Source organism: Amblyomma mixtum, chromosome 1, assembly GCF_055824585.1.
Source record: "Amblyomma mixtum isolate Tamu chromosome 1, ASM5582458v1, whole genome shotgun sequence".
In the NCBI taxonomy this organism is placed as follows: Eukaryota; Metazoa; Arthropoda; class Arachnida; order Ixodida; family Ixodidae; genus Amblyomma; species Amblyomma mixtum.
The window spans coordinates 306,157,164-306,183,704 of NC_143012.1; the positions used below are offsets into that span (position 1 = coordinate 306,157,164).

General features: G+C 48.2%; 3 protein-coding genes across 6 annotated transcripts in view; 1 reads left to right on the forward strand and 2 right to left on the reverse strand.

Annotated features, from left to right (window-relative positions):
- Window positions 1-1,983: 1,983 nt before the first annotated feature.
- On the forward strand, window positions 1,984-15,854 carry LOC149372309 (acetylcholinesterase-like). The gene is made up of 7 exons (XM_089581955.1): window positions 1,984-3,052; window positions 5,287-5,540; window positions 6,232-6,475; window positions 7,564-7,872; window positions 11,518-11,896; window positions 12,796-13,095; window positions 14,970-15,854. The coding sequence occupies exons 1-7, from the start codon at window positions 2,505-2,507 to the stop codon at window positions 15,480-15,482; spliced, it is 2,547 nt and encodes an 848-aa protein (XP_089438081.1). The 5' UTR covers window positions 1,984-2,504; the 3' UTR covers window positions 15,483-15,854.
- A 3,384-nt stretch (window positions 15,855-19,238) lies between these two features.
- On the reverse strand, window positions 19,239-21,826 carry mRpL48 (mitochondrial ribosomal protein L48). The gene is made up of 5 exons (XM_089566761.1): window positions 21,614-21,826; window positions 21,461-21,550; window positions 21,255-21,391; window positions 21,050-21,152; window positions 19,239-19,497 (listed from the first exon to the last, which is right to left on the reverse strand). The coding sequence occupies exons 1-5, from the start codon at window positions 21,632-21,634 to the stop codon at window positions 19,288-19,290; spliced, it is 561 nt and encodes a 186-aa protein (XP_089422887.1). The 5' UTR covers window positions 21,635-21,826; the 3' UTR covers window positions 19,239-19,287.
- A 3,034-nt stretch (window positions 21,827-24,860) lies between these two features.
- The window catches only part of tho2 (THO complex subunit 2-like protein), a 52,087-nt gene continuing 50,406 nt past the window's right edge, over window positions 24,861-26,541 (reverse strand). For all 4 annotated transcript variants that reach the window (XM_089566765.1, XM_089566764.1, XM_089566763.1 and 1 more), the window contains one exon: window positions 24,861-25,156. In XM_089566765.1, coding sequence (XP_089422891.1) covers window positions 25,102-25,156 — 55 coding nt within the window. In that variant the 3' untranslated portion in view covers window positions 24,861-25,101. The remainder of the gene's footprint in view (window positions 25,157-26,541) is intronic.

Genomic DNA, 26,541 nt, shown 5'->3' on the forward strand with positions numbered 1-26,541 from the left:
TCGGACTATACTTAGGTTGATGTGTCGGAGCTCCTGCCAATTGTTTCTTCAATGCAGTCTGCCGCCCCGGGATCTGATGGGGTTACTGTCGGTATGTTGAAGATTTTAGCGCAAGACTTCACCACTCACCTTCTAGATATCGTTAACGCGTCATTGGAAAAAACGTGGATTCCTCAGAGTTGGAAGATTGCGAAAATAATTTTGCTTTTGAAGGATGCAGAGAATGGATTTTTAATTATACAATATACGGCCAATTGCTTTAACCTCAAATTTAGTCAAGTTGATCGAAAGAGTAGTACACAGTCGCCTCACAAAGCATGGTAATGCAGTTAATTCGGCCTCAGCTCTGCGCAGATTGGCTTTCGTCACGGTTGTTGCGCGCATGTGGATCTCGAAAGCCTAATCAGACTTTCAATGCGCAAGAGGGAAGTTTCGGCCTTGGTGACACTTGATGTTGCTAACGCTTATGACAGCGTGGAACACACGGTCCTTCTTAACAAACTTGAGCAGCTACAGCCACCGCACTACATTTATGCCTGGATTTGGGGATTTTTAAAAGACAGATTGTTCTTCTCTACAGACGGATCTTTCTGTTCTGATACCTATGTCCAATCCAAAGGTGTGCCGCAAGGATCTGTTCTGTCACCGCTGCTTTTTAACATATTGGTTCGGGACATCCCCATTCATCCCAACATTACAGTTTTTGTATACGCAGATGATATAGCTTTTTTCGCCTCAGAAAAAAAATATTCGTGCTCTTTACCAGTCTTTGCAGGCATACCTGACTGCTCTTGAAGATTGGTTGTACCAAATTAATTTATCACTTGATGTCAGCAAGTGTGGCGTGCTGGTATTTCCTCCAGACACCCCTTTGTACATCTCGCTAGTCTCCACCCCAATTCCGCAGGTGGAGTCGGTTAAATACCTAGGTGTTACTTACGACCCAAGTTTGGACTGGCGCCAGCATATTAAGAATAATTTTATTAAAGGCGAACGTGCTCTAGGCCGGCTGACACGGGTAGGCAATAAAAATTTTGGCATGCGTCGCGACACTGTTTCGCTATAAGGCTTATATGGGACCAATTCTGGAATTCGGTTGCGTCTTGTTCTCTGGTAGCGCTATAACTACAAGCTGCAGCCCTTAGCCTTACTGGAAAGGCGTGCCCTATACGGCTATGCCTCGGGCTCCCAAAATCAGCTTCAAATGATCTCCTTTATCTGGAAGCCCGTATTCCCGATCTATATTCCCGCTTCCAACTACTCACGGTGCGTACTTTTTTCAGGTCCTTTGACCCGGCCCCCGTTGTTAATACTCCCATTTTTCTATCCCACCCACACCTGTTTTCCTCTACTCATTGGCCACGTTCACGCAGGTTCACGCAGGTTCAGGTTCACGCGGAACCTGTTGGCCCCGCTTCAGGTCGAACTGTCCTCCTTGCAACGAGTCGCTGACACGCAGGCTGATCCCGCCTTCTATTACGACCACATCTTTCCGTTCCATGCAAAACATATGCCCGCAAATATCCTAAATGGTCTTCTTGCTGAACACTTACACCATTTTCCTCATCATGCTGTTCTCTCCACTGATGCTTCCGGGAGCTGTGAGAAGGCGGCGATTGGGTCTATTCACAGGATCTGGCTTTCAGCTATTCCGTTCGTATCCCTGATTACACTCCTATATTCTTTGCAGAGTTTTTGGCTCTTGGTTTGGCTCTTCTTAAAATTCCGAGGCATGTAGCACGGGTACTTATCCTTGCAGACTGCCTTTCAGTTCCAAACTTCCGGCACCTCTATATTGATGCGTTCCCTTAGGTTTTTTGTTCGGCGCACAGTAAGGGAGGTCCGCTTTGTCTGGGTACCTGGTCATTCGGGTATCTATTTCAACGAGGTCGCTGATTTATTGGCAAGGTCAGCTCTCACTGATCCTGTAATCTATCCCGTACCTCACCTCATTCTGTAGGAGACCTCCCGTTTCCAGCGGTTCCAACATATATCAGCCAGCTTGGGTGATCCGTTGCTGAATACCGTGGATTTTCAACATTTAAAGTTCCCATGGAATGTCCAATCGTGTAAGTCAAGGCTGTGTGAAGTGTCCATGACGCTTTTGCGATGCAGAATCCCCCACCTCAACTTGTACTTATGCAGATGCGGGTTCGCTACGACAAACATTTGTAACACATGCGGAGAAGTTGAAGCAATTGACCATTTTCTCCTCTCTTGCCTGCGGTTCGCATTCAGAGAAAACAGCTTTTCGAGGTCCCTCTTTCGAGGTTAGGACTCCCTTTGTCTCTACCAGTTCTGCTCTCGTTTGGTGCGAGCGCCACGGGATTCTCGTCAAGCACGTATTTGCGGCTACCTTCATGATTACATCATTGCAACTGGTCGCTTACCCTGTTAACTCCATATAAAGTTCCACCGCATGTCCAAAAAGCGTATTTTATTTTATTCCTGGTATATCTAATTTGTTTATTTATTGAAAAATTTTAACAATTCCTATATATTTTATGATTTCAATCATTCTACTATTCTACTTAGTTTTTTTTCCTTCGCACATATACCTCCTTGGAATTCACCACCGTACCTTGGCCAATCCCCTCGCGTGGGTATGTGCCATTTTCATGGGGAGAAGAAGAAGAAGAAGAACTGCCTCCATCTCAGCTGCGTTCCTCCCTGAAGTTCCTGAGCACGGCATGCAGACAGACCCGGCCAACGCGCACTGCGCGCCTCCGGCATCGCCTGCGTCGGATCAACAGAACGCGGCGGACAGCCCGGAGCCCAGCAGCGCGGTGGGCGCCGCGCCGAGCGCCATTTCTTGCTCGGGCGGCAGCGTGTCGTTTCCTCCGCCCCTTGACAGCCTGTCTTGCTCGGCGGTGGGCGTGGACAGCTCGTCGCCCCTGCCCAGCGCCTCGTCCCTGGTGCCCGTCCCCGAAGCGACAACGCGGAAGCCGCTCATCGGCGACAGCAGCTGCCTGTCGTTCGACTTCGAGTGCAGCTGCACCCAGCCGGAGAACAAGGGATCGAAGGCGTCGCCCACCAGCTCTCTACCTGCAAGGTACAGGGTCAGTCAAAAGTTCCAAGGCCACAGGGTTTGCTTTTGAGCAGCATAGCCCGGCAGTTGAGATACCCTCGAAGCTCAAAATATCTGTAGAGAATAGAAGAAGGATCGTTCTACCATATGAGAACCTTGATAAGTTTATCGGAATCTTAAATGCCAGGATATAACGATGAAAAGCAGACTATGTGGCCTGGGAACTTTTGACCAACCCTCTACATGTACGTTCTGTACGCCAGTTCCTTGTGGCGTGATTCCGCCAACTCACACTCTGGCGATGTGGACGAGAAGTCCTTTTTATTGGGACCACGTACTTTCCGGCATAAAGAAAGGTTCTAAAGATAATTCGATGCCGGATTACCGGAAGAAGCCGAGGAACCTCCGATGAATGGGAACTCTAGAGCCAACCGTCCAGCTACGGGGAGCGGTTCACACCGATGCAAGTACTGTCTTTGCCAAAAAGTATAGCAGCGGAAAAGCGGACACCGCTGCCTTGTTACTTTTGGCAAAGGCGGTATACCTTGAACGGAGGCAGGAGTTTCTGCACGAATCGGAATTAGGAAGGTGTCCAAATCTCTAGGGGGGGGGGGGGGGGGGGGGGGGAAGGGGTGTTGAGGTAGAGGAGCGGTGGTAGTAATTTTCATTTTTTTATTCGTGTTCATGTGTCGCATAGAACTAACAACGTTTATGATTCCATCACTCATGGCAGAGAGAACAAAAGTTGCCCGTCGTGTGTAAAAAAAAAAAGAATAAATTCGTTATGAATCAAGGGGGCGCCTTCAGAAAGACAAGGGGATGTGTAAGGAAATCACTGAGCGAAGGGCTGGGAAGAATGGACAGGTCAGTATGAGATCAGCTGTGTGTACTTAGCGTACAGGATGGAGGCAGAGAGGACAGGAATCGTTGAAGGTAACATGGAAGTGTGCCGACCGCGTAAATTTTACCACATGGATGGCAAGGCTCGAATGGCTGTTGATGCAATAACATATGAATAATCAGTCGTCATCGTAACCAATTCTACTGCGTCCGCTGCAGGACAAAGGTCTCTCCAAAATCCCTGAGCAGGCTTATCAAGACCAGAACAGAACTGTCGTGCTGTGGCGTGACGTGCCACAGTCCGGCGCCGTCTTTATTTCTAGTTAAGCGATGGCCTCTGCCCAGTGATGGTAGGTGCTGCCACCGGTGGGGCTTGTGAGACGCGGGTTGCTCTTCCCGAGCAACCTCTCGCGGCTAATCATTAACTGACCTGCCATCTGCCATGGTGGGGTCAAAGAGGAGGAGGCTTCGGACAAGCAAACATCTGACGATGTGGTGCGTTACCGTATGCTTACGCAGTTGGGTGAGGTTGCATGGTTTTGTCAACTCCGGAAAGCCCGCCGTGAACTTCTAGAACGGAGAGAAGGGATAGCAGTTCACGATAGCAGTTCAAGAGTATCGTGTGCCAGTATATAGTTATGCTCAAGGGTGAAATAGGCTTCATATATGAATACAGAAATGCATTGCAGGACTTTGCACGCCAGACTTTCGCGGAGAAAATCATTACCCGGAATTCGAAACAAGCGCTTCTAGTTCCCTTGGCTACCCTCACGTCGCACAAGACTTTAAACATTCAAACAGTTAAACCGAGTAGGACGTGCGAAGGCACTTCAGGCAACACCACCTCAGAGGCAACCGCATGCAAGATCAAGGTCAAAGTTCAAGGTGAAAGGTCAAGGCCAAAGTTCAAAGGTTGAGTCTTCGCACATACCCCTGGGGGTTTTCTAGCTTTGCTGGTGAAGTAGTGTGATTCACACTATAATAGCACGCTGACATAATCCGTAATCTAAGAAAGAGAATGACCGAGTGGATGTCATTGAAGTGCTACAGGCTGCTAGGCATAGCGGCACTGGCTGGACGCTGTCCCGAATTCCTGGTAATGTTTGCTTCCGCACTTCACGGCTAGTTTTTTGTCCGCGCGAAAGCATTGCATGCAGAGATTGCCTCGATAAGAAAGGGCACCCATGACTTTAGAGGCAGATGAACTGTCTATCAGGTCGCTTAAGCAGTAGGATTTTATCCATGTGAGAATGGAAGATGAATAGGAAGAAGTAGCAGACGAAGAAAGTAGTCTGGATAGAATAGAGGGACTTTTATGGGAAAACCTGTGGGGAGGCATTTCTCCAGCAAACCCATCATAAGTTTCGCGCGTGTGTCTGCATTTTTTTTCTCCTTTCCTTTCCGTTTCACTTCTTTAGCAAGAAATGGCAAGCCTGCCGTCTGTTGGCCTTCATCGGCGTTCTGCTGCTGTTCTCCGGCATCATAGCGCAGCTCATGCGCAGGCGTCGTGGCAGCTACATGTTCTCCCTGACGTGCAAGTTCGGCCGCGTCGACGGATACCTAGTGCTGGTGCCCGGTGGTCAGCCGGTCATCCGCTACATCGGCGTCCCGTTCGCCGTGTCGCCAGTAGACAAGCACCGCTTCTACCCTTCGCAGACTGCAGAGCCGCTGGGTGAGCGAGTGGAAAAGCTGCGAGTAGATCTCCGCGAGCAACGTTCAAGTGTGCGGAGGGTACTTTAAGCGAACCAACTACGTGTCAAGAGCAGACCTAGCGAAGAGAATTGGCCAACGCTGGCACTGTGGAAGAAACGAAAATATAGAGCCCCTGGAAGTAGAAATCAGACATAGTAACGTCTACATAAGGGTTAGTTAATGGCGCATGTCCAACATTCGTGGACAAAAATTTTGAATATTGGAATAATGTAAGGTAGTGTTATGGAAATATTGAAGATAATGGTCCATTCTTCCTATGAGGAGCAAAATATTTCTTATAAAGTATTTCCCTCGCTCACATCAAGCAGTAAGACTCCCACATAAAACAAATGGGGAACGTTTCTGTGGATAGCATAAACGTCAATCGCAAAAAAAAAATGCAAACCTGACTACGGGAGATCTGTGGATATATTATTTGTTACAGTGAAATCGTACAATTTACGAAAAATTTGGTTCGTAAACTGCTTCCCTTTGAAAAAAAAGCTTTTGTCCAGAATTGTTGGGTATGCTAAAGACAGAGTGCAGTGAGTGACGAGGAACGGACAACGTTGACGCCAGTGTCCATTTCTCGTCACGGTGTGTAGCCCTAGGTTGACACGTGTGAACTCTGTGTAGAAAAGGACACAACGCCCCTTAACTGCGAATTTCAGGGAGGCCGGACAACACCTCTTCCAAGCGGAGGATCAACTACATCGACCGAGACCGGCCGTGCCCGCAGGACGGGGCCCTCGTGCCGAGCTGGCTCTCCGCGAGCACGAGGGAGACGTCCGAGGACTGCCTCTACATGAACCTGTGGACGCCGGACAAGGAGTGCCTGTTCAACGGCCAGGAGTGCGGTACCCGCGCAGTCATCGTGTTCTTTCACGGCGGGGACCTCCGCCACACCGGAAACAAGTAGGCTGCTGTCGGACGCGGCATGCTTCTGAGCACGAAGTTTCACGTGTTCAGTAGTCGACGAAATAGCGCAGAAAGGACAACGATACAGTATCTGTGTCATCCTATGTCCGCGCAGTTTCGTGGACAACGAACTACAAAGAAACCCCGGACATGCATCTTAGCAATGTTCAGTACAGCCTCCTGTCCTTGCTAACACGATCTTAGGTGTTACTGAAGAGTTTATGGTAGAGAGAGGTTGGTCATATGGTTCTTGATAATCACAAAATGAACAAGGGAGGGAAAACCTTAGTGTACTTGCCCTCAACCTCAGGGTGGTTGAGGCAGGTTTACAGTTTTTTACCTCCTTTGTTCACTTTGTGTTACTGTATAGTACTATAAATTTTACTGAAGCATCAGCATCACTCTGATGTTTTTGTATTGGTTATATTTTATAGGTTGCAGAATCACCCATGGATTTAATATCATATGCGTATAGCGCTGTGTCCGACGGCGTGCAGCGGCTGCTTTGCGATGGGTGTTAAAAAATCATACAAAATATCCATCAAAAATGCGGGAAGGGGTCAGAATTCTCATCTCATTGCCTCCATCAATGCACTCCGAAATAGCTGCCGCGCCGTGAAGTTTGGCCGGTTCATTACACATGTAGTGCATGAACGAGAAAACCGCATAGCAAGTCATCGCAATCTTACGTTTTTACAGCACGCGTTCTACAAAAAGACTTCGCAGCAGCTGCCACGTGACACTTCGAGAAATTCTGCCCCTGTGACTTAACCTTCGGTTTTACGGCACTTTCCAGTTTTCTAATAAAGGAAAACATTTGCCCCCTGAAACTCTTAATGTGGCGGTTTAATAAGACCGCCACATCGGGTAAGCAGTCCGAATGAAAACAAGCACTCCATTTCGGATAGGGAAAGAACTCCGGCAGGGTTATGAGTACTTGTGTTCTGTGCCTCCTTGATATCTGGAAAGCTGGGAAAGTGAGCTGTATCTCGGCATCTGAAGCTGCACAACACTAGCGGAGTCTTCGTTTGTTTTGTTTTCATGAATATTTTTTTTTATTCTTCTGCGCTCGCGTGGTGGCACAGGGCGTACGACGGCGGCCTGCTCGCGTCCAAGGCGAACGCCGTGGTGGCCATCCCGAACTACCGGCTGGGTCTGCTGGGTTCCTCCATCGTGAACGAGTCGGAGTCCGTGGAGCTGGGCCTCGGCGACCAGATCACCGCCGTCCGCTGGCTGAAGGAGAACGTGGGCCTGTTCGGCGGCAACGCGTCTCGGCTGACGCTCGCCGGCCACGGCGCCGGGGCCGCGTCCGTCGGCCACTGGATGCTCAGTACGCACCGGGACGTCGCCGACGTGGAGCGCTTCGTCATGATCAGCGGGAGCCCTTACACCAGGTGAGCAACCATGTGCGCACGCAGCTGACGCGCACGTGGCGCCATCTGGCGCCCTCAGGGAGTTCTACGCCTGCGCAGTGGCGCCTCGCGGAAGCGAATCACTGTGACGGATCGCTGATCGCGCTATGCTATAATTCTCTGTTATTAGAGAGTTATAGCATAGCACGATCCACTACCGTATCCCGCTTCCGCGGGGCACCACTCCGTAGGATTGGCCCTGACGGTGTAGTTGACGAACACGTGTCTGGCGCCCTCAAGGCGCTCTGCGCACGCGCAGTGGCGCCTCGCGGAAGTGAATCACGGTCGAGGACCGCGGCTCGCGCTATGCTATAGCTTTATTCAATAGAGTTTTGCGAGTTCTCCGCCGGGGCTTTGCGCGAAACAGGCGGACTGTGGCATCGAAAGCGCGCAGTCAATAGGAAAAAAGAACAAAACTCCATCATAACTCTCTCATCTGCTTCTTGACGAAAAGTTATCGCGAAATATGCAGTATAAACCTGTAAAATAGTGTTTATTTTTTATGTGTGGTCGAAAATTGTGAGCGAGATGCGCTTCTGATGATACCGGCGCATCGCAAATTCCGAGGCTTGCCGCGGAACACCGCCATTTTGTTATCACCGGGAAATACAGAGGAGAAAAACCGAAAGCAGAAGAGGTGATCAGACAGCAGCAAACGCTGCGATCGCCTGTTTCAATCGCTGCGATTGACGCATTGCGATCCTGAGAGCGAATTTTTTTAACGCGCTGTGAAGACAGACACAAGCGGTACCGCGCTGATTGCCCGCTAACGATGACTTCGCCGTTAGACTTCGGAGCGTTCCGCGTTTCTTACGAGCACGCTACGCCATCTTGCCTGTAATATCACAAATAAAATGTCGTTTTCGATATAGTTTTTTTTCCCCGCAAGGCGGCATTTTTTTAACGCACTCAGGAGGCGCAGTAGCGTCAAAAAAGTCGCTTGGCAGCCTCCGCATGCGCAGAGCGCGCTCTAAAACGTCGCGAATCTTGAGACTTCGCTTTTGATTTTATCGATGATTTTATCGATGAGATTCGGTTCTGACATCGGCGACGACGGAAACCAGCCTGGAACACAGGGGCCGCGCTTCGGTGCCCAACTATTGAGTTTCCAGTTATTTTGTAGAATACCATTCAAGATAAAAAAGTTTGATTTTTTCACATACAGAGGCCAATACAGTGCCAAACATTTTGAATATTTCAGATAATTCCTAACGCTTTCTTCATTTTAGATACGAGCGCGTCTTTAAAATATTTGTTCAATTTTTACCTAAAATCTTGTTTTTGGCGGTTAAAATTTTCAGCTGCAACGCGCAAATCGTTGTTCATATATATATGCCTAAAAAGCACATTTATTTAGCATTGTTTTCGTACGTCGCATTAAATATTTAAATGCAATGGTTTTTGAGGAAAAAAATTACCGACGATTACGTTACTTCCTAATGCGAAATTTGAGCGCAGCAAAAAGCTGTTTCACCTTTTCGATAGGTTGAGGCAAAGAAATCGAGCAACACATGTATGCGCTATCACAGAGTTTTTTTTTTTTTTACTTTTCACACGTATTCCTTTAACAAAGATTCCACTAACAGTTCTTGACAGTCATGAAGGAAGCTTTGTGGTCGGAGAAATAGACTGATATATGTTCGACTTGGTACACCAATGCTTGATTCTCAAAGACGAGATCTATACAAGTGCCTCGCGAGGTTGTCACAGCCGTGGGACGCGTTACGAGCGAGAGGAACGGGATGTTCTCCCGCATAAGTGTTAGGAAATTGCTGTTTGTCTTTATGTCAACATTAAAGTCCCCCACTACTAACATCGGTGTGGATCGATGGACGGTTAATGCGAGTTGCAGGAAGTGCACGACGTCTTTCGTGAGTGCGGTAGGGGCGAAGTAGGCAGCTACTACCAGCAAGCCGTTGGGCAACTTTGCGGCGCACAGTTCGCCAACTTCATGTGACGTGCCAAACATTTCGACTGGTATTGCAGAGAGACCTATGCGCAAGTAGATAGCGACTCCCGCCGCTCTGTTGTGGTCTCTGCGAGCACCACAGCAGTATAGGAAATCTATGATTTCGAGAGGCTCTTCGGGATCCATCCAGGTTTCAGCAAAGCAAAGTACAGAGGAATGGCGCAGAATGTGATCGTGGTGTACGTCCTTGGCATGTGCGGCAAGGGAGCGTACGTTAAGAATGTAGTTGTGAATGATGAATCAAGTGCTGCCAGCGAATGACGCGTCCATTGGCTGTCTGCGTGTGTTACTGATGTGTGGTTAACATGTTAAGCTTCGCCTGTAAGAGTGGAATGCGACAGCGTCTTGCAACGCTGCCAGAGAGTCCACAGAACGCCATCGCCAATTCGGCTGTACGCCTTGCTGGGCGGTAAATTTATTTTTTGAGGAAAGGAAATGTATCTCTCTCGCATATCTGGGTGGACACCTGCACCTCGCCGTAAGGGAAAGGGGGAAGATGGGAGTGAACGAAGACGCCGTATTAGCTAGACGCGCCTTTGTTCATTCCAAACCATTCAGCTGGCATTACGGAGTGGCTAGCGTGCTCGTATCGCACTCCGGAGACCCTGGTTCGATTCCCCAACTCGACCAATTTCGTTCTCGGTGTTATAGATTTATGCGGTCTAACTAGAAAGGTTAATTAGGCTATTTCATATTTACATTATTGCATTTCTATCCATCGTGTTCTGTCATTAACCTGTCAATTGTTGGAACTGTCTAGGATGTTCGACACAACGTATATGAAACGAGCAACGTCTTACTGAGTGGGGAAGTGCGTGGTGGTGGAGGGAACGCGGCTTCGTACTTATGTTTTTTTCAGCAGCGTCTCCTTCCGCTGACGCTGTTGTCGCTGCGGCGCGCGTCTTTCTTTTCTTTTCTTCTGACCTCTTCATTCTCCTCTATATTAATTAGGCTAATTGATTAATTAAGCAATTAACTAAACTCAGTCCAACTTAGTTGCAGCATCACTATACGATCCCTTTGATTGGTTGCATGGTTACTAGCCAAAGTACAATTGGCCCCATTTGAAATTCGCGCACTGTGACGTCACGAGCATTTCGACCAATTGAAAAGCGTGACATTGGGGGCGGAGCTGGTTACGAGGCCGACGCCGACGCCGACGACGACGCGAAACCCAGGAACGGACGCCAAAGAGCTGCGCTCTAAAAAGCAACTGAAACCTACAAAGAACGGTCATTTCCCACGGTAAGGAAAGAGTTTTGTTGCGAAAGCAACACTACGCGAGTCTCCGAGCCATTTCGCGGAGCTGAGGAAAGGCCATACTGTGCATACGCGGGGAGCAGTGACGTCACACGGCGCACAGCTTGCGCGCCGCCGCCGTCGCTGCGCGGGTGACTCAAGAGGTGCCGCCGGGCTCGCCAGTTGCGCATGCGCAGTAGCGGCGCATAGCTAGCGTGCCGGGGCCGCCGCCGCTGCCGCGCGCTCTCCATCGCCTCGCTCTCCTCGTTGCTTTCGCAATACTCTAGGTTTAACCAGAGCTAAACCACTGCCAATTTTTTAACCTCCGTTGTAAATTAAAAGCAATGAGCACTGCTATCCCCGTACCACGCATGGCTGTGCTCCACACGCCCTCACCTCGCTACTGCCGACGGACGCAGGTACATCAAGGATACGGACGTGATCACGACCAACATACGCATCCTTGCCCGCCGTGTACAGTGCGAAAGCTACGACGAGGTCACGTCCACCGACGAGGCCCTCACGTGCCTGAGGAAGCTTCCGTCGGCGTTGCTCGTGCCCCGGTTGACGGGCCTGAACGGACGCGTCATCGATCCTTCCAGGAGCATGGACGACGTCTTCGCAGAGCCCCACAAGAAGCCGCTGGGCCGAGCCCTGCTACTAGGCACCGTGCCCGACGAAGGGTTCCACTTCGTCAGCCGCATGGCCAGCCTGGACAACGTGCCCAGCGAGTGGATGCTGCGGTGGCTCACGTCTCAGGGCATAAACGATGCGTCGGCTTTTCTGCACGATTACCAGGCCAGTGTACTTTCCCACGTCTGCTGCCAGAGGAATGTCTGGGTGAAAGGTTGCTCGTCAGTGCAGTTGTCGACGTCGCGTAAACAACTAAAGAGATAGGGCATTTTTCGGCAAAAGCTGCAGGCAGAGCTGAAAAACGTTGAGACCAAGTTTGGTTTTCAGTAACTATATAAGTTCGCCAACAGTTAACGAAAAAGACAGCAGCAACGCATGCAAGTCTTAGAACAGATTATAAGCCGCGCTGTGCTTTTGACTAAGTTTATTCCGAAGAAAACTCTCTTCCAGCCAAGTAGCTATTAGTACGCTTTGCGTATGTCACACCCGGACCAAACACAGCTTACGGATGACCGCACACTTTCTCTGCATCAGAGCACAGAGCTCGACTCACATGATAAAGCCGAACACCAGCGAAACAGGACGAGCGCTGTTTTTCTGGTGTTCCGCCTTGTGATGCGAGTCGCGCTATGTGCCGAGGTGCAATCCTATACGAACACGCCCAGTAATCTGTCTTGCTAAGCCTTCTCTGTAGTTTACAGACGGGGACGAAAGTCTCTGGACCACGCGTTCCTCAAACGAAGCCGATAGCTGTGTTATTATCTGTCAGCTGGGGACAACAGTTGTGGAGGTGAAAATCAAAATTTTGTTCTTTCATCTCCACAAGCGGGGTCTCCAGCCGCCGGCTAATAATAGAGCTATCGTCTTCGTTTGAGGAACACGTGGTCCAGAGACTTTTGTCCCCGACTGTACGTGTTAGGTTAGCTTACGTCAGCTGTGCTCATTGGTCAGTTGTAGTGAACTGTAGGCAACCTGCAAACTGCAGTCAGGGCCTGCTAGCATAGCTCCACAAGAGTTATGCCTTAATTTCCTCTGTATAGGAAGAAAAATGTTTATTCACGCAGCGCGAGCTGGGGGCGATCAACTCAACGCTCGTGTGGAACGCAGCGTACGCGGACGTTAGGTACCGCTGCCCCATGCGCCGCTTCGCCGAGCGGATGGCGAGCAGTGGCGTGGCTGTGTACCGCTTCATCTTCGACGCGCGGCCCTCGTTCGAGAAGCCCGGCCTGGGCGGCGAGGCGGACCACTACGCCGCCGTCCGCCTCTCGCTCACCGACCTGAGCAGAGTGCGCACCACCAAAGCGGACGTCGCGGCACGGGACCGCCTCGTCGACTTGCTCAACTCGTTCCTCAACGCGGGGCAAGTTGCCGTTAAGAGCGACATGAAGTTAGGACAAGCGCTTGTCTTATCCGGTCTTTTTTTTTTGTATATTAATGTTGCGCCAAGAACAACACAACGACTATGCACCAACTAAACCTGCAAATATATGATAATGATTAGTTTTTAGGGCGCAATTGCAACTTTGGTCAAAGAGCGTTACGGCACAAAGTGTTTTTTCGTCTAAACAAAGCGCGGTCAAATACCCATTTCCGAAGTATTGAACCCTAGATAAGCCGAGCAGCAGGGCAGGGGAAAACTTGTACCCGTTGTATCACCGGTGGGTATACCCGGAGGACGCTGGGATCGAACCCCGCACCTCGTGCATGCGAGGCGGATGCTCAAACCACTAGTCCACCGCTGCGGTCAGACCAAGAACGTGTCGCTCTTGTTCATATGGTATGCCAAGGTCTTACGGAGGAACGAAAAACCAGAGGGGAGTTTTCGTCTGTCAGTGTTGAAGCCCAGCTTGTGACCATGCATGTCACAGCTCTGAGCATCAGAGTAAGCTAGCGTGCGTGCACTGTCGAACCCGGATATATCGAATTATCGAACATTCACGGTCCCCTTGAAAATCCCATGCAAAATGTAGCACTATTGTTCGCTTTATCGAACTCGCTCCTGTCGGAAGATTCGATGTATCGAACAGCACGCCGTACACCTGCAGGTGGCGCACTTCTAATGGCGCGCTTCGATCACTTTTCGTGAGCGGAGACGGGTCAAGTGCGCGGCATTGGGCACCTGCTGGCGGCGCTGGCAGCAGGTGCCCAAGGGCATGAAATATGTCGAAACATATAGAAAACTATATCGAAACATAGCGAAATATAAAGAACTATTTCGCGGTACCCTTCGAGTTCGATATATAGGGGTTCGATTTTAGCTCTAATCGGTAGCTCTATCCATGACGAGTATGCGTAAAAGTAGGCCGACCGGTCCACGTCTTATTCGGAGCTTTGCGGCATGAGACAAATAAAACAGCTGTGGGAACCTCTTGGACGGATGTTTGCTTGCGAGGAGTGGTTCCTCCCGGTATTTCTTTCCTTCATGGTTTACCATTATTAGGCGGTGTCACAACACAAAACCCCTTCCAACAACTCTCGTGTTTGACACCTCGATGAAAGCGTTGTCTTCCAACAAGAGCAATGGACATCAAAGGGAACAAGATCACGCTCTGTTCTCAAGTGTTTCACGACAGTAAATTTAGCACGTGTCACGTTTCGCATATCGTGTATCGCATAAGTGGAGGAAATATATTACCAGCATGCCTTTTTGAAGTTAAATTTGCCCTATAATTCCAACCATTTGAATGGCATCGGGACATAGCAAAGAGACAATCAGTTTTCTTTCAACGGTTATCAATATTTGGAACACACTACTTCAGCAGGATAAAGAAGCAAAAGAAGCCAGCAAACAATGACTGACCATCAGGAATATATATAACGCGAGAGTTGTCTCGCAGGACGTTGGCTCACTCATACCCTGAATAACTAATCGCAATATCGTTCATACCATTCAGTTTGCCGCTAAGTGCAAACAAAAAATATAGAGCATGAGCACTGCTGTCCATGAATTGACTCAACATTGTGCATGGGCTCGATCAGTGACTTCTGGTGCGCGTTGCAAGAAGCATTCACAACTCAACCTCTACAACGAAGGATCACTGTAGAGTTTGCTCTCCGCCCGAAAGCTTGAGCGTTGTATTGCATGAGACATCATGGCCGGTCGCCATGACGGTGCTCCGAAAACAACCTCCACAGTACAGGACGGAGCAAGTGCCGATAAGCGTATTAGAAAAACGCGCAGGCTGTAGCCCTGCTTCTGGTCTCAAACATGGCGACTATACAGTGACGTCGATGAAAGCCATCCATAACTCCGCTCCTATTCCAACTGGCTGCCCTATTACGTCTCTGCAGGCCCCTACCCAAGACCCTGAAAGGGGAAGAGTGGGCCGTCTACAACCAGTCCACGAAGGCAGCTGTGATAATCACCGGAGACGGACTGCAAGGCGTCACGTTGAACCAGGACCCGTGCAGGCATGTGCGCAGACACGAACAGGCAGCCAGCGACAAGACTGAAAAGACGTCCGCAACTACGACCGCAAGGACCGAGCGGTCGACGTCCGCAACTCGCCCAGCGCCGTCGTCGGTCGCCGTCTCGCCGCACTCTGATCAGTCGTCGCCCGACCCCACGACGCCGGCGCCAGCGCCGCAGCCCGAAGAATGGAACGACGATGGCGCCTTCGCTCGCCGGAGCGAAAACGTGGCCCCAATTCGAGGCGCCGGTGTCGGAGGACCTTCGAAACATATTTCGAAAAAGTACTACTCAGGACGTCATGGCGAACGAAACGAGGGTGTCGCGTTTCCAAAATGGTAGGCGCGCGGCTTGCACCCCTTCTGGATTTAAATCAGCTTTCGTATACGCAAGAGTACAAATATACAAATTCACGAACCCATTGTACGTAATTCGTTAACTCCGAAGTTGCAGCTGCAGTGAGCAGACACTGGTGGCTTTAAATAATCTAGACACAATCCGCATGAGCCTTTGGTCAAGCCCGTTGTTCAATAACCCATACTATATAAAGCAGCACTTGTGCAAATAGGCCACAGGCCGCCTTCGAAGAAATGCCAATGGGAACACGTATTTGTGAGTCCGTCCACGTGCGAGCCTGGAGAACTCTTGCGTATAGTTTTAAAACTTATCGACTGTGAACCTGTCGAAAAACGAACTTACTTTCACGGACTTACTTCAGCCATGGCTGTGCACCCCCCCCCCCCCCCCCCCCCCCCACCGCCTTTCTTTTTTAACTAACGATGCGTGTTTCCGGCGAATGTCGGGTACGACGCTAACCAGCCGAATAAACTCTAGTCGCTACCGGCAGTAATGATTACACGTCTAGGGCAATAAAATATCTCTCCTTTATTTCGCTTTCGCATCAGTTATGCAAACAACTTTATTATGGTTTGCTATGCCACCGATGCTTTCACAGCCAACGCACCGCTCATAATTGCCGCTTCGCACAGGTTCCAAAGCGGCTGAGAAAATCCAAAGTTAAGCTAGTAGTAATATGTACAAGTCACTCCGTACGAACTTGCATGCAGGCTTTTATTTGCCGGTTTCGTTAAAGCTCGTAACGAAAGCACAATGACTTATTTGGGTTGGAAGTATAAGCATGTGCCTTGGTGATGATGATGACGATAGATTTTGGATCAACTTGTGAATGCCCACATAGTGAACAGGGACAGAAAACTGTTCAACTGCATTCAGGGTGCGAACAAACTTGGAAAGCGCACACCGGGAGCAATTGTGTAGATACTGAACGCACCATAGTTTTCTAGTACACTCCCAGTCAGCGTACTGTACTTGCAAGCTTAGAAGCATGACGGTTTTATTCTAAAGCTACATAAATCAAAACAAACCACTTTCAGCTGTCATTTTGAGGAGTGTTCAAAGCTAACTAGAGACTTTGACACGCTTGCACAAAGCCATGGTGACTGTGACAGTGGTGGCAATGCATACAGCAGCAGACAGCTCCACCTTCCTTGCCCAGATGTTTGCTTGTCGGCAGATTCCGCTGCTGTGACATTTTAATGTACCAGTCAATTAGTATTAAAGAACGCGGACTCAAACTTAAAACAAAGATTAAAAGCTGAAGTTTATTCTTTACGCTTCAGTAAATTTTGTCCAACCGAATAGGTGTAGGCGAAGGAGGTCAGAATTTTGCATCGATTTCCAGTTAGCGATTCGATTCGTCGTTCCTTCTCTTCGGCAGTCTGTAAAGCCATTTGTACTTTCTTCTCTACTGCACGTTACTTCATCATTCGCATCTTCTTTCTGGCATCTGCTTGTGCCCGCAACCGCGTTTCTCATTCTTCATCTTCACAACCTCTCTCCACTCGGCTACAGCTGGGCCGCCGCGGTGGCCGAGTAGTTATGGTGCTCGGCTGCTGACCCGAAAGACGCGGGTTCGATCCCGGCCGCGGCGGTCGAATTTCTTTGGAGGAGAAATTCCAGAGGCCCCTGTACTGTGCGATGTCAGTGCACGTTAAATAACCCCAAGTGGTGGAAATATAGCCTGAGTCGCTTTGGGACGTTAAACTCCATGAGCCAACCAACCAAAGGCTACAGCTGGCACAACGCTTCCCCGATTGGCTACAGCTGGTGCGACTTTGCATCGAGCTTATCTGAGTTCATAGAGTTAATATCCCGATTACTCCGAGCTTCACCAGCGCACGCAACGACTTTTTCGCTAGTGATCCATCTGTTGCTAGCGCATTAAAACTTCGGCGGTTTAAGTGTATGAAGCTAAAGGCAACTGATCTAATTTTCTTTACACAGTCTGCTGTCCCTTTAAGAAACCTTACGACTCTAGAGGTGTTATTAGCCTATGAAACGCTGAAGTGAAAAAAAAAAAATGTAGTATCTGGACCTTGTGTTACTACTCATGTGACGTAATAACAGATCACATGTTATTTCGTGCTGTTGCTCATTTTGTGAAACGGCCGTGCCTTTAGCTAGGCCAGCATGGCCGGGTCTTTGGAAAGAGACCTCTATCCCAACAGAAACCGTAAAAAGTTCGCCCTTCTCAGTTTTTCATAATCACGTCACCAGCTCGTTGATAGCGCAAGCAGCACAGACTGCCTCATCAAAGGACGCAGGACACACCACTTGCACGAGGTGTTCCACACAGGCTGCAGAGGTGGATGCTCGCCAACTGCTGTGGACTTGTTCAGGAACAAATGCTTCAAGGACACGGATTTCACAGGAAGTGGGACTAACGACGACAAGGGAGGATTTCTCCAAGTGGCTGACCGAAAAAATAAAATCAGGAGCCTTCTCCCGTTCCTGCATGAAAATACCTTACATGATTTCCTTTACTATATAACGAACCCAAATTATGCCTTTATGCCAAGTGTGCGAAAAAAAAAAAAATCTCAGCCTCCGCGCTCACCAAGCTATTTAATGTTTCCCATTTGGTGAGCGCAGCATGAGCGCCGATTCGTTTTCGTCGCTTCCGGCTCACTCCAGCACGGTGCTTCGCCCATGTCCCCGAAGCCGCGCAAGAAAACGCTCCTTCTGCTAGACCGAGTGTCTGCACGCAAAGGTGGACTCTAAAAGGCATCCATATTTTATTCTTTTAGAGCGAAAGCTCTACTCCTCCCATGCAAAGCTGAAGGTCAGGTGCCTATGAAATTTGACCTTCAAATTAGGAGGAGCGGAGACTTGGCTCTGACGTCATTCACGTATTCCGCCACGCCTCGCCACAGCTGCGCGCGTGGCGTGCAGCTAATCACGTGACTCAGCTAACGAATCACGTGACTCTCGCCTCGCCACAGCTCCGTATGCGCAGCTGTGGCGCAAGTCGGCCACAAGTCGGCGCTCTAGTTCTGGCAACATTAGAGACATTCAGTACAGCACGTACCACTACCTATGGAGCCTCCATACAACTGCATGCCTTCCTACCGCTTACCGCGCGCCGCCACTGCGCATGCGCAGGTCGGCAGCGCCAGCTGCCTGCTAGCTGCGCGCTCGTCTGCACCAAACATCGGCATGCGGTAGCGGTACGCGCTATGCTAAAATGCCTCTATTCTTCCCCTCTGGTGTTTCGCGCGTTTTTTTCCACAGCGCGGCAGGAAACTACTGGACAAAAAAGGTCTTTCAGAAAATGCGTCATTTGGGACTTTCTTTTACGATATACAGGTGTTTAATTGCGGCGTTTAGCCTACGCCTTTAAAATTTTATTAATAAATATGACTGTCACCCCGCCCTAGCTCACGTTAGCTGGGACGCCCTGTATATTACGTCTACACGGCGCATGTATACGCTCGCAAGCGCACTGCCATGATGTACAGCAAAAACAGATTACAGATTACCGCACACACAGAGGTACGCACGCACGTACGAAGAAACAATGCCACGCCGCCGAATCCACACACTGAGCATCGCAAAACGGTGCCTGCAAAGCACATGGTAGACGCGTGTTCTCGTGGAAAAGGCGTGCAACATGAACAGCACGCCCCCACTCTTCACCTTCGTGTAGCATATGTAAAGAAAAAGCCCAGTACAGTTTCCGCGGACCGGCCTAAGCACATCAGAGACGGCGTTGACCAATTACTGAAAATCACCGCCTCGAACAGTGAACATCTACGGTTTATTTACAACACTGAAGGGGCGGCGCACGTCAGAAAGCTTTCTTTCCGTGCTGCGACGCGGGCGGGTTGACGATCTCTTCCAGCTGCCGCTGCAGCTCCTCCAGCTCCAGGTCGGGCACGTAGCGGATCTCCTCGTGCTCGGGCAGGTGCCTGTGCACACTCATCCGGACGCCCTCAGCCAGGACCGCCTGGGCGGCCTCCACGAAGATGGGCGCCATCACTCCGGAGAGCTCCGACACCTGCCGCCGCGCAGCCAGAGCACGTACTACGGTCAGCCCAGAGTGGAACTTCACGCTAATTGTTCACCACTACCGGGTCCTTCGAATATTGCGGTTAAAGAATGCAGCGCGAAAAGACAAGGACAAACGAAGAAGTGGACAGGACTGGCGCTGACTACTACCAACACATTTATTCAAAGAAACGAGCAGCTTTTATAATGTCATCCAAGACCCACGTGACCAGATAAAGCAGCAGGCGTCTCTTTGACTCTGCTTTGCTTCGACTTTTACAGTTTTGCGGTATTGTTTTATTTTGGCTTCTGTTCTTTGTTTCTGCCAATTGCTTCACGATGAGTGGACAGCAATAGACGATCATTCATTTTTTTTTTTTGTTACTCGTTTATTTTTGGCTCTTCCTGGTCATTTAGTCATGCAGTTTTTAGGTACCGGGGTGACGTTGCGTCGCCTCGATGTGCTGTTTCTTCCATGTTGTGTGCAATGCTGTGTATCACTGTTAGATAGATTTCCCACGCCTGCTGCTTTATCTGGGTCTTGGATGGCATCATAAAAGCTGCTCGTTTCTTTGAATAAATGTGTTGGTAGTAGTCAGCGCCAGTCCTGTCCACTTCTTCGTTTGCCCTTTTCGCGCTGCATTCTTTAACCATGATCACTGACCAACAAGCCCGAACAGCCATTTTAGAATATTGCGGGACTTGTGCATGCAAGGAGGGGAGAACGAGCACGACCACCCTTTCCCGACCTCTGTTGAAGTCGCTCCCCTTCTGGCCGCCGGGCTTGGCCCAAGGCGCTGTCAAACAGATGGCCCCCAGACTCACTGTACATGCTTCAAGCGATTCAGACAGGCCTACTGGTATATTCGGTGTGGCGAATGACATGATCACATGTTGAACTGAGGATCTCCACTTATTCATTTTCCTTCAGTGGGGCAGGGTACAGAAGGAAAGAAGGGAGGGGAGATCCGCGCGAGACAGATAATAGTGGAGGAAACAGATGCGAACGTTTCGGGGAAAATGAATGAGTGAGGACCAGGTCGAAGGAATCAACGCATGAAGCGCTCTGGGAAACGCATACCATTCGCATGTGGGCAAAGGAATCAGGTGCCCTGAAAAACGTGCAATCTGTGGGCGTGAATCGAGTGGGCTTGAGGGTGGGTGTTCTAGTGAGGGAGTGTACTGTTACCGTTGTCACGTCTCTGGCCTGTTGCACTTTGGCATAATGCTTTGTACTGAGCAAGAACGACACTTCACTAAAACGGGAGAAATATGCGGGTGCTGCTTAGCCAGCATCCGCGTATTGTGTAAATATTATCTAATTTGGGAAACATTACAAAATTAAAGGAGTGAACAAAAATGACACCATGACGGTGCTGCGAACCATGTTTTCCCATAGCCAAAACGCCACAGTTCACATATTCCCGCAAAACCACTACCCAGTCCACACCCATGAATGCACGCGTTTATGAGACTAATGACAGAAAATTCTTAGCATTTCAGAGTATTCAAAATGACCTTTGACGTTTCTTGGATACAAAGTAGAGCTTAGAAACGGTTACCTGGATATTTCGCTCGTAAACATTCAACTTGTATGTGTCTTCTACTATAGTGCTCTGTGGTTTGTACGTCGATATTGCCATCGATTCCAAGGGTGTGGCCCAACTGTAAGAGAATAGTAACAAATTTCAAACGCCAAAAATGTGGTAGTTCGCACTTATAACAACCCACTCCACTAAACAGCCAAAGGTCAAAATGGCACCTTACCATTCAGAGACCTTAATGCCCAACATTGAAGCTATTTTAGCCACTTTCTTGGCGTTGTTCTCGAGGACGGTGAAGTCGTATCCTTTAAGCTGGACATTAACAAAGCCTTCATACACTGGCAGAGGGGGCTTCAAGTACTGCACAAGACGAGAAAAGCAGGAGTGGTTTCAGAGATCGATCTTTTTAATTACAGCAAAGATCTTTACCTGGAGATATTCCGGCTCATGGTACTTCATAATTGATCGCGCACTGGAAACTTGAATGTTTGATGCCCTCTTTGTCAACTTCAGCAAAGTCTAGAAAGTGGGAGACGAAAATTAGAAGGGCAGGAAAAGTTTCAGCCGGGACGACGTGCTTACCGATACTGCACGTTGATTCATGTTTACTGCGCTGGCGGCACGAAAAGTAAGAATAAATAGAAAAAATAATATCGATAAAGGTCGCTTAAGCCGCGAGAATCATACAGTTGGACATTAAACAAGAGATATCTGCGGTCTACAAGTAAGAAGACCGGACGGCACTCATCAAAACTAACTTTCGACACCATTCATGTGCACACCACGACTCGGCTTGTGTTGGCTAAAAAGAAAATGACAACTTTAGTCATCTGAACTTCCCTTTATAAAAGTCCACAAAGTAAAGTAAATTTTGTTAGCAAAACAATTTTTATAAATATACAATTCACAGAAACATTACAGTAACTTTACTGTGAAGATTTGTTGACTAGAAATTAAGATGGTTTCGTTTCTGACAAAACGCATTGCCACAGCCAGTTGGTTGTATTAACTCTATGGCCACAGCTTACTGCACCACAGTAGCGCTGTGGTAGCACTCAAGCGGAGTGGCCAAGCCTGTCGTTTTAACTAGTTTGCCTCGCCGAAATAAAACTAGTTCAAGTAGACTGCAACCAACCGCTCATCGAAAGCAGTGTTTCCGAGATGACTTTACGCCATATTTACTGCCCTCGTGCATCTAATCTAGGCTCATCCTCTTTCCTGCACAACTACGATTCGAGATGAATCAACTGCTTGAAAATTCCATTCGAACCCGATTTATATTCGAAAAGTTGTTTCGACAACGTAGCCAGAGTTTGAATTTGTTGCTAACAGCAGCTTTCGTACACTACCTCTTAGCAGCTGTCTCAGATCACCAGGAAAGAAACTCCAACAAATCTTCGTGCCATATTGATTAGGAGTGGGACTCTTTGAAGGGCACATGCGAAATGGGCTAGCACAGTATTTACCGGAGCCTAGAAGCAAGACCGTTGAACATAGAGTTAATAGCCGTTGAACAATGGTATCGGCTCGGTGCCTAGCACCCTCAGAGCTAAACAGGTATACACAGTGGTGCTCTAACGCACGCGATGGCTGTCGCATTGCACGTGCGCAGGCCGCCTTGATCACGAAAGTGCTGCAACTAAAGAACGCTATGTACGCTAAGAAACATTCCAAAAAATCGAAACAATTCGAAATACATTTCCTCGGAAGCCGTGCTGCAGTAGCTCGGTGGTTATGGTGCACGGCTGCTGACCCGAATGACACGAGTGCGATCCCGGCCGCGGAGGTTTCATTTCGATGGAGGCGAAATCCTAAAGGTCCATCTACTGCGCTATGTCAATGCATGTTAAAGAACCATAGGTGGTCGAAATGATCAGCAGCCGTCCGCTACGGCGTCCCTCATAGCCCGAATCGCTTTGGGACATGAAACCCCATAAACTTATCAACCCCACTACTTCCTTGGTGCTTCCCGTATGTGATGAAATGAAGGAAAACTGACTGAAGTATGCTTCCTCCTCTATATACTGGAATTTTGAAGGTTTTAAACCAAGCAAAAAGTTAGCCATAACAGCAACTGCGTTCTTCTGTCATCATTCTGCAGCTACAATACCAGTAGAAAAAATGTGCTCTACTGAGACAAAGCTGCACGCTTCTCGAACCCAAACTAACAAACACTTCCAATTTACTGCACCGCAAAGCAAGAACCATTCTTACACAGCATTTCAAATTTCTGAACAAATATATATCCCGGATCTTATTAAAAAGTTAGTCAAAAACTATGCAGTCACTGCCTTGCGCAGCCCCAGCCTCGGGGACCAACTCTGGGCCGTCCAGCAGGCCCGCGAGGCGACGGCGAGGCAGCGCCTCGACGTCCCCACGTGGGAGACCTAAGGCCCCGTCGGCGAAAGCTCTGCAGGACTATGAATAAAGTTGTTACCAACCAACTCCAAAGAACTGCTGGCATCCCCCTTGAATCAGGATGGCGGAGAGTACCCACACTTCTAGTTGTGCCACCATTTATTGTCTACGGATTCACGATGGTACACTACCTTATTTGCGCAAGACATACTTCGTTTAGAAGACACGATTTCACCTCAGTTCTGCTGTGTTTGTTTACAAGAAAATAAAAACAAACTTGATTTCTTTTAATGCAAAATTCATAAAACCTGATGCACAATACCTCAGACACACACTGTCACTCCTCACGCAAGAACTATAGTATTCAGATGACCTCCTATGTTGTTCCGGTTAATATCAATGAACTCCGTACTTCAGGATTTCAAAAGTGTTTGTACATTTAAAAGTGTTGTTACTTCATTTTCTTTCGACTGTTGGCACTTTACATTCGTCTCAATGATTCCGATTGGCGAGACACACTGGTTCATGTTTAGTATACATACATTTATACTTTTGTAAACATCAGGCCACAGTGTTGCTGTGAACATATCCTGGTAATTTGTACCTTTATATGGTGCCCAGAGCCCCTTCAGGCAGTCTTACCTTTAGCTCTGGTACCCAGGATTGTTGATAACGCAAGAAATAAAATTGTAATCCACGTAAATAAAAGTGTTCATTTTATCTATTTTGTACTTTTCCACATTTACCCATTAAAAGCCAATCTTCAGAAGCGCTACTACTACAGTGGTTTCTACAATTTTGCCATTGCTTCAGTGCCACCAGCACATTTTCTAGCAGTCTCTACAGCCGAGATAATTTTGCTTTCAATCCCTAAAATCTAAAGCTGCTAGAATGCTAACCACATACTCCTTAAGATCTGGATATATAGCTTTACAGTATACCAGTAGTAAAAGTTTAATGTTTCGTCCACTACACCTGCATGCTACACAAATACCTCCCTGTTCATACTTCTCCAATATTAAGGAAACTTGATCTAGCCCCAACCAGAAGGTTACTGCCGCTTAAATTAGCAGTGCCATACAGCAGTGGTTGGCCGGACCTGCAATGCATGCAATGCCTTTCAGGAGAGCCATAAGTAATGCAAAAATGAGTGCTTAAAGATTCAACTTCAATAGAAGAACAGCACCAACTGCATGGTTTCAAGGGGCACCCAATTAGCATCCAATTATCACATACAAAAAACATTCTTAATTTCTGAACAAATACAAAACCCTAAAAAGAAGAATCTAAGTATGCACCAATCAATTTGACTGATTTTAGAGCTTACTAGGGCAGTTTTATTGACAATGTGCTCCCAAGGCCCCACCGTACACAGAGTGCACAACAGGTCTAAGAGGACAGTTCCTTCCTGTGTGCCAACAACAGGAACAGGCACACACAAGACATGCCAAATGTCAGTCCACTAACAAAATTCTCTTTCCTGGCACAATAATGATTTTATTGTACAGTAACAGGCCAGGAGATGACGGATGAAACAGTCAACATGAAGAGCTGCACAAGGCTAACACAATGACATGACTTTTGTTATGATTTGTGTTTATCTGTACAGGCACTCTTGGACATGATGAGGACGGGTGGCCGATCGGCAGCTTGAGAGTGCAACACGGCAACCAGTGATGAAGCAAATTCAGTCTTCAGCTGGGACAGGGCAGCTAGAATGATGACCTCTTCTTAGCAGATGTGGAGCTGCTGCTACCGGAACGATGAGTAAGACATGTTAAGGAAGAAAAAAATCTCTACATTCAAAGACTACTTCAATAAAGCGTTCATAGCATGCTGCAGCAAAGATATACCAACAACATATGCTGACCCATGTTAGATAACTTCTATTATGCATTATAGCAGAAAACAAATGACTTGTACGCAAAACTGCCCCGAAACTTTACTGCACCACATTCCTGCATAAGAATGCTCAGAGTCTTTCCAAATGCACAAATGATCCTGGGTAGCCTACACACAGATAAACCCAATTTAGCTGCCAATGGTAGCCTGTTTAAACTGCATACACATCAAGGGACCAAAGTTAGCAGACATGTGTAGCAGGCTGACCATCTTCATTTCACAAAAATGGCAAAAAAAAAAAGTACTTGTGTTGCAAACAAACGTTTCACTGGCCACTTTTTTTCTTTTACCTATGTAACAGCAGCAAATATATTTAAACAGAGAAAGTGAATTTTGAATAGAATTTTGCAATGAAGTTTTAAAGAGTCTAAGTGAAGACAAACATGTGTGATGTGTGTGTGCCACTTACACCATATAAGCTGAGTAGCAAAACTATTAGTACGCCGCCGACTATGGGTCTTCCATCGAACAGTACCTTTAACACTATAGAATTAAAAGCATCATTCAAAATGATTGCCCTTCATCAAAGGTCGGCTTCAGAGGATAAAAGTTAATGACTGGCACCACCATATTACCGTATATTTACTTGCGTAACTTGCACCCATGTATAATTTGCGCACCCCGAAAATTTTTACCCAGAACTTTTTAAAACAAAATTTTTACTTGCATATTTAGCGCTCTCTGCTGCACAAGCACACCAGCATGCATGCAGATGCAAGCAGGACAGGTTTGAGAAGATCGAAGCGGCCGTGTCGCCAGTGCGGCTGCGAAAGGTGAGTCAGTGGTGTCAAAAAAAAAGTTGGTAATGCTTGTAAATTGCTCCTGGTAAGAAAAAGTCAATTGCACATCATTTGCCTGGCTCGCTCGCACCGGCGGTTGCTTTGCCGCACTAACTGCTGCGAGAGCAAACTTCCAGTAACCTCCAAAGTGTGCGCTGCGCTAGAATCCGAAACTACCAAGCCGTTTGCAAACTTCCAGTAACCTCCGGAGCATGTGCCGCACTAGAATCCGAAACTACCAAGCCGTTTGCAAACTTCCAGTAACCTCCGGAGCATGTGCCGCACTAGAATCAGAAACTACCAAGCCGTTTGCAAACTTCCAGTAACCTCCGGAGCATGTGCCGCACTAGAATCCGAAACTACCAAGCTGTTTGCAAACTTCCAGTAACCTCCGGAGCATGTGCCGCACTAGAATCCGAAACTACCAAGCCGTTTGCCGTTGTTTCCTTCCGACTGGTGGCTTTGCGACTG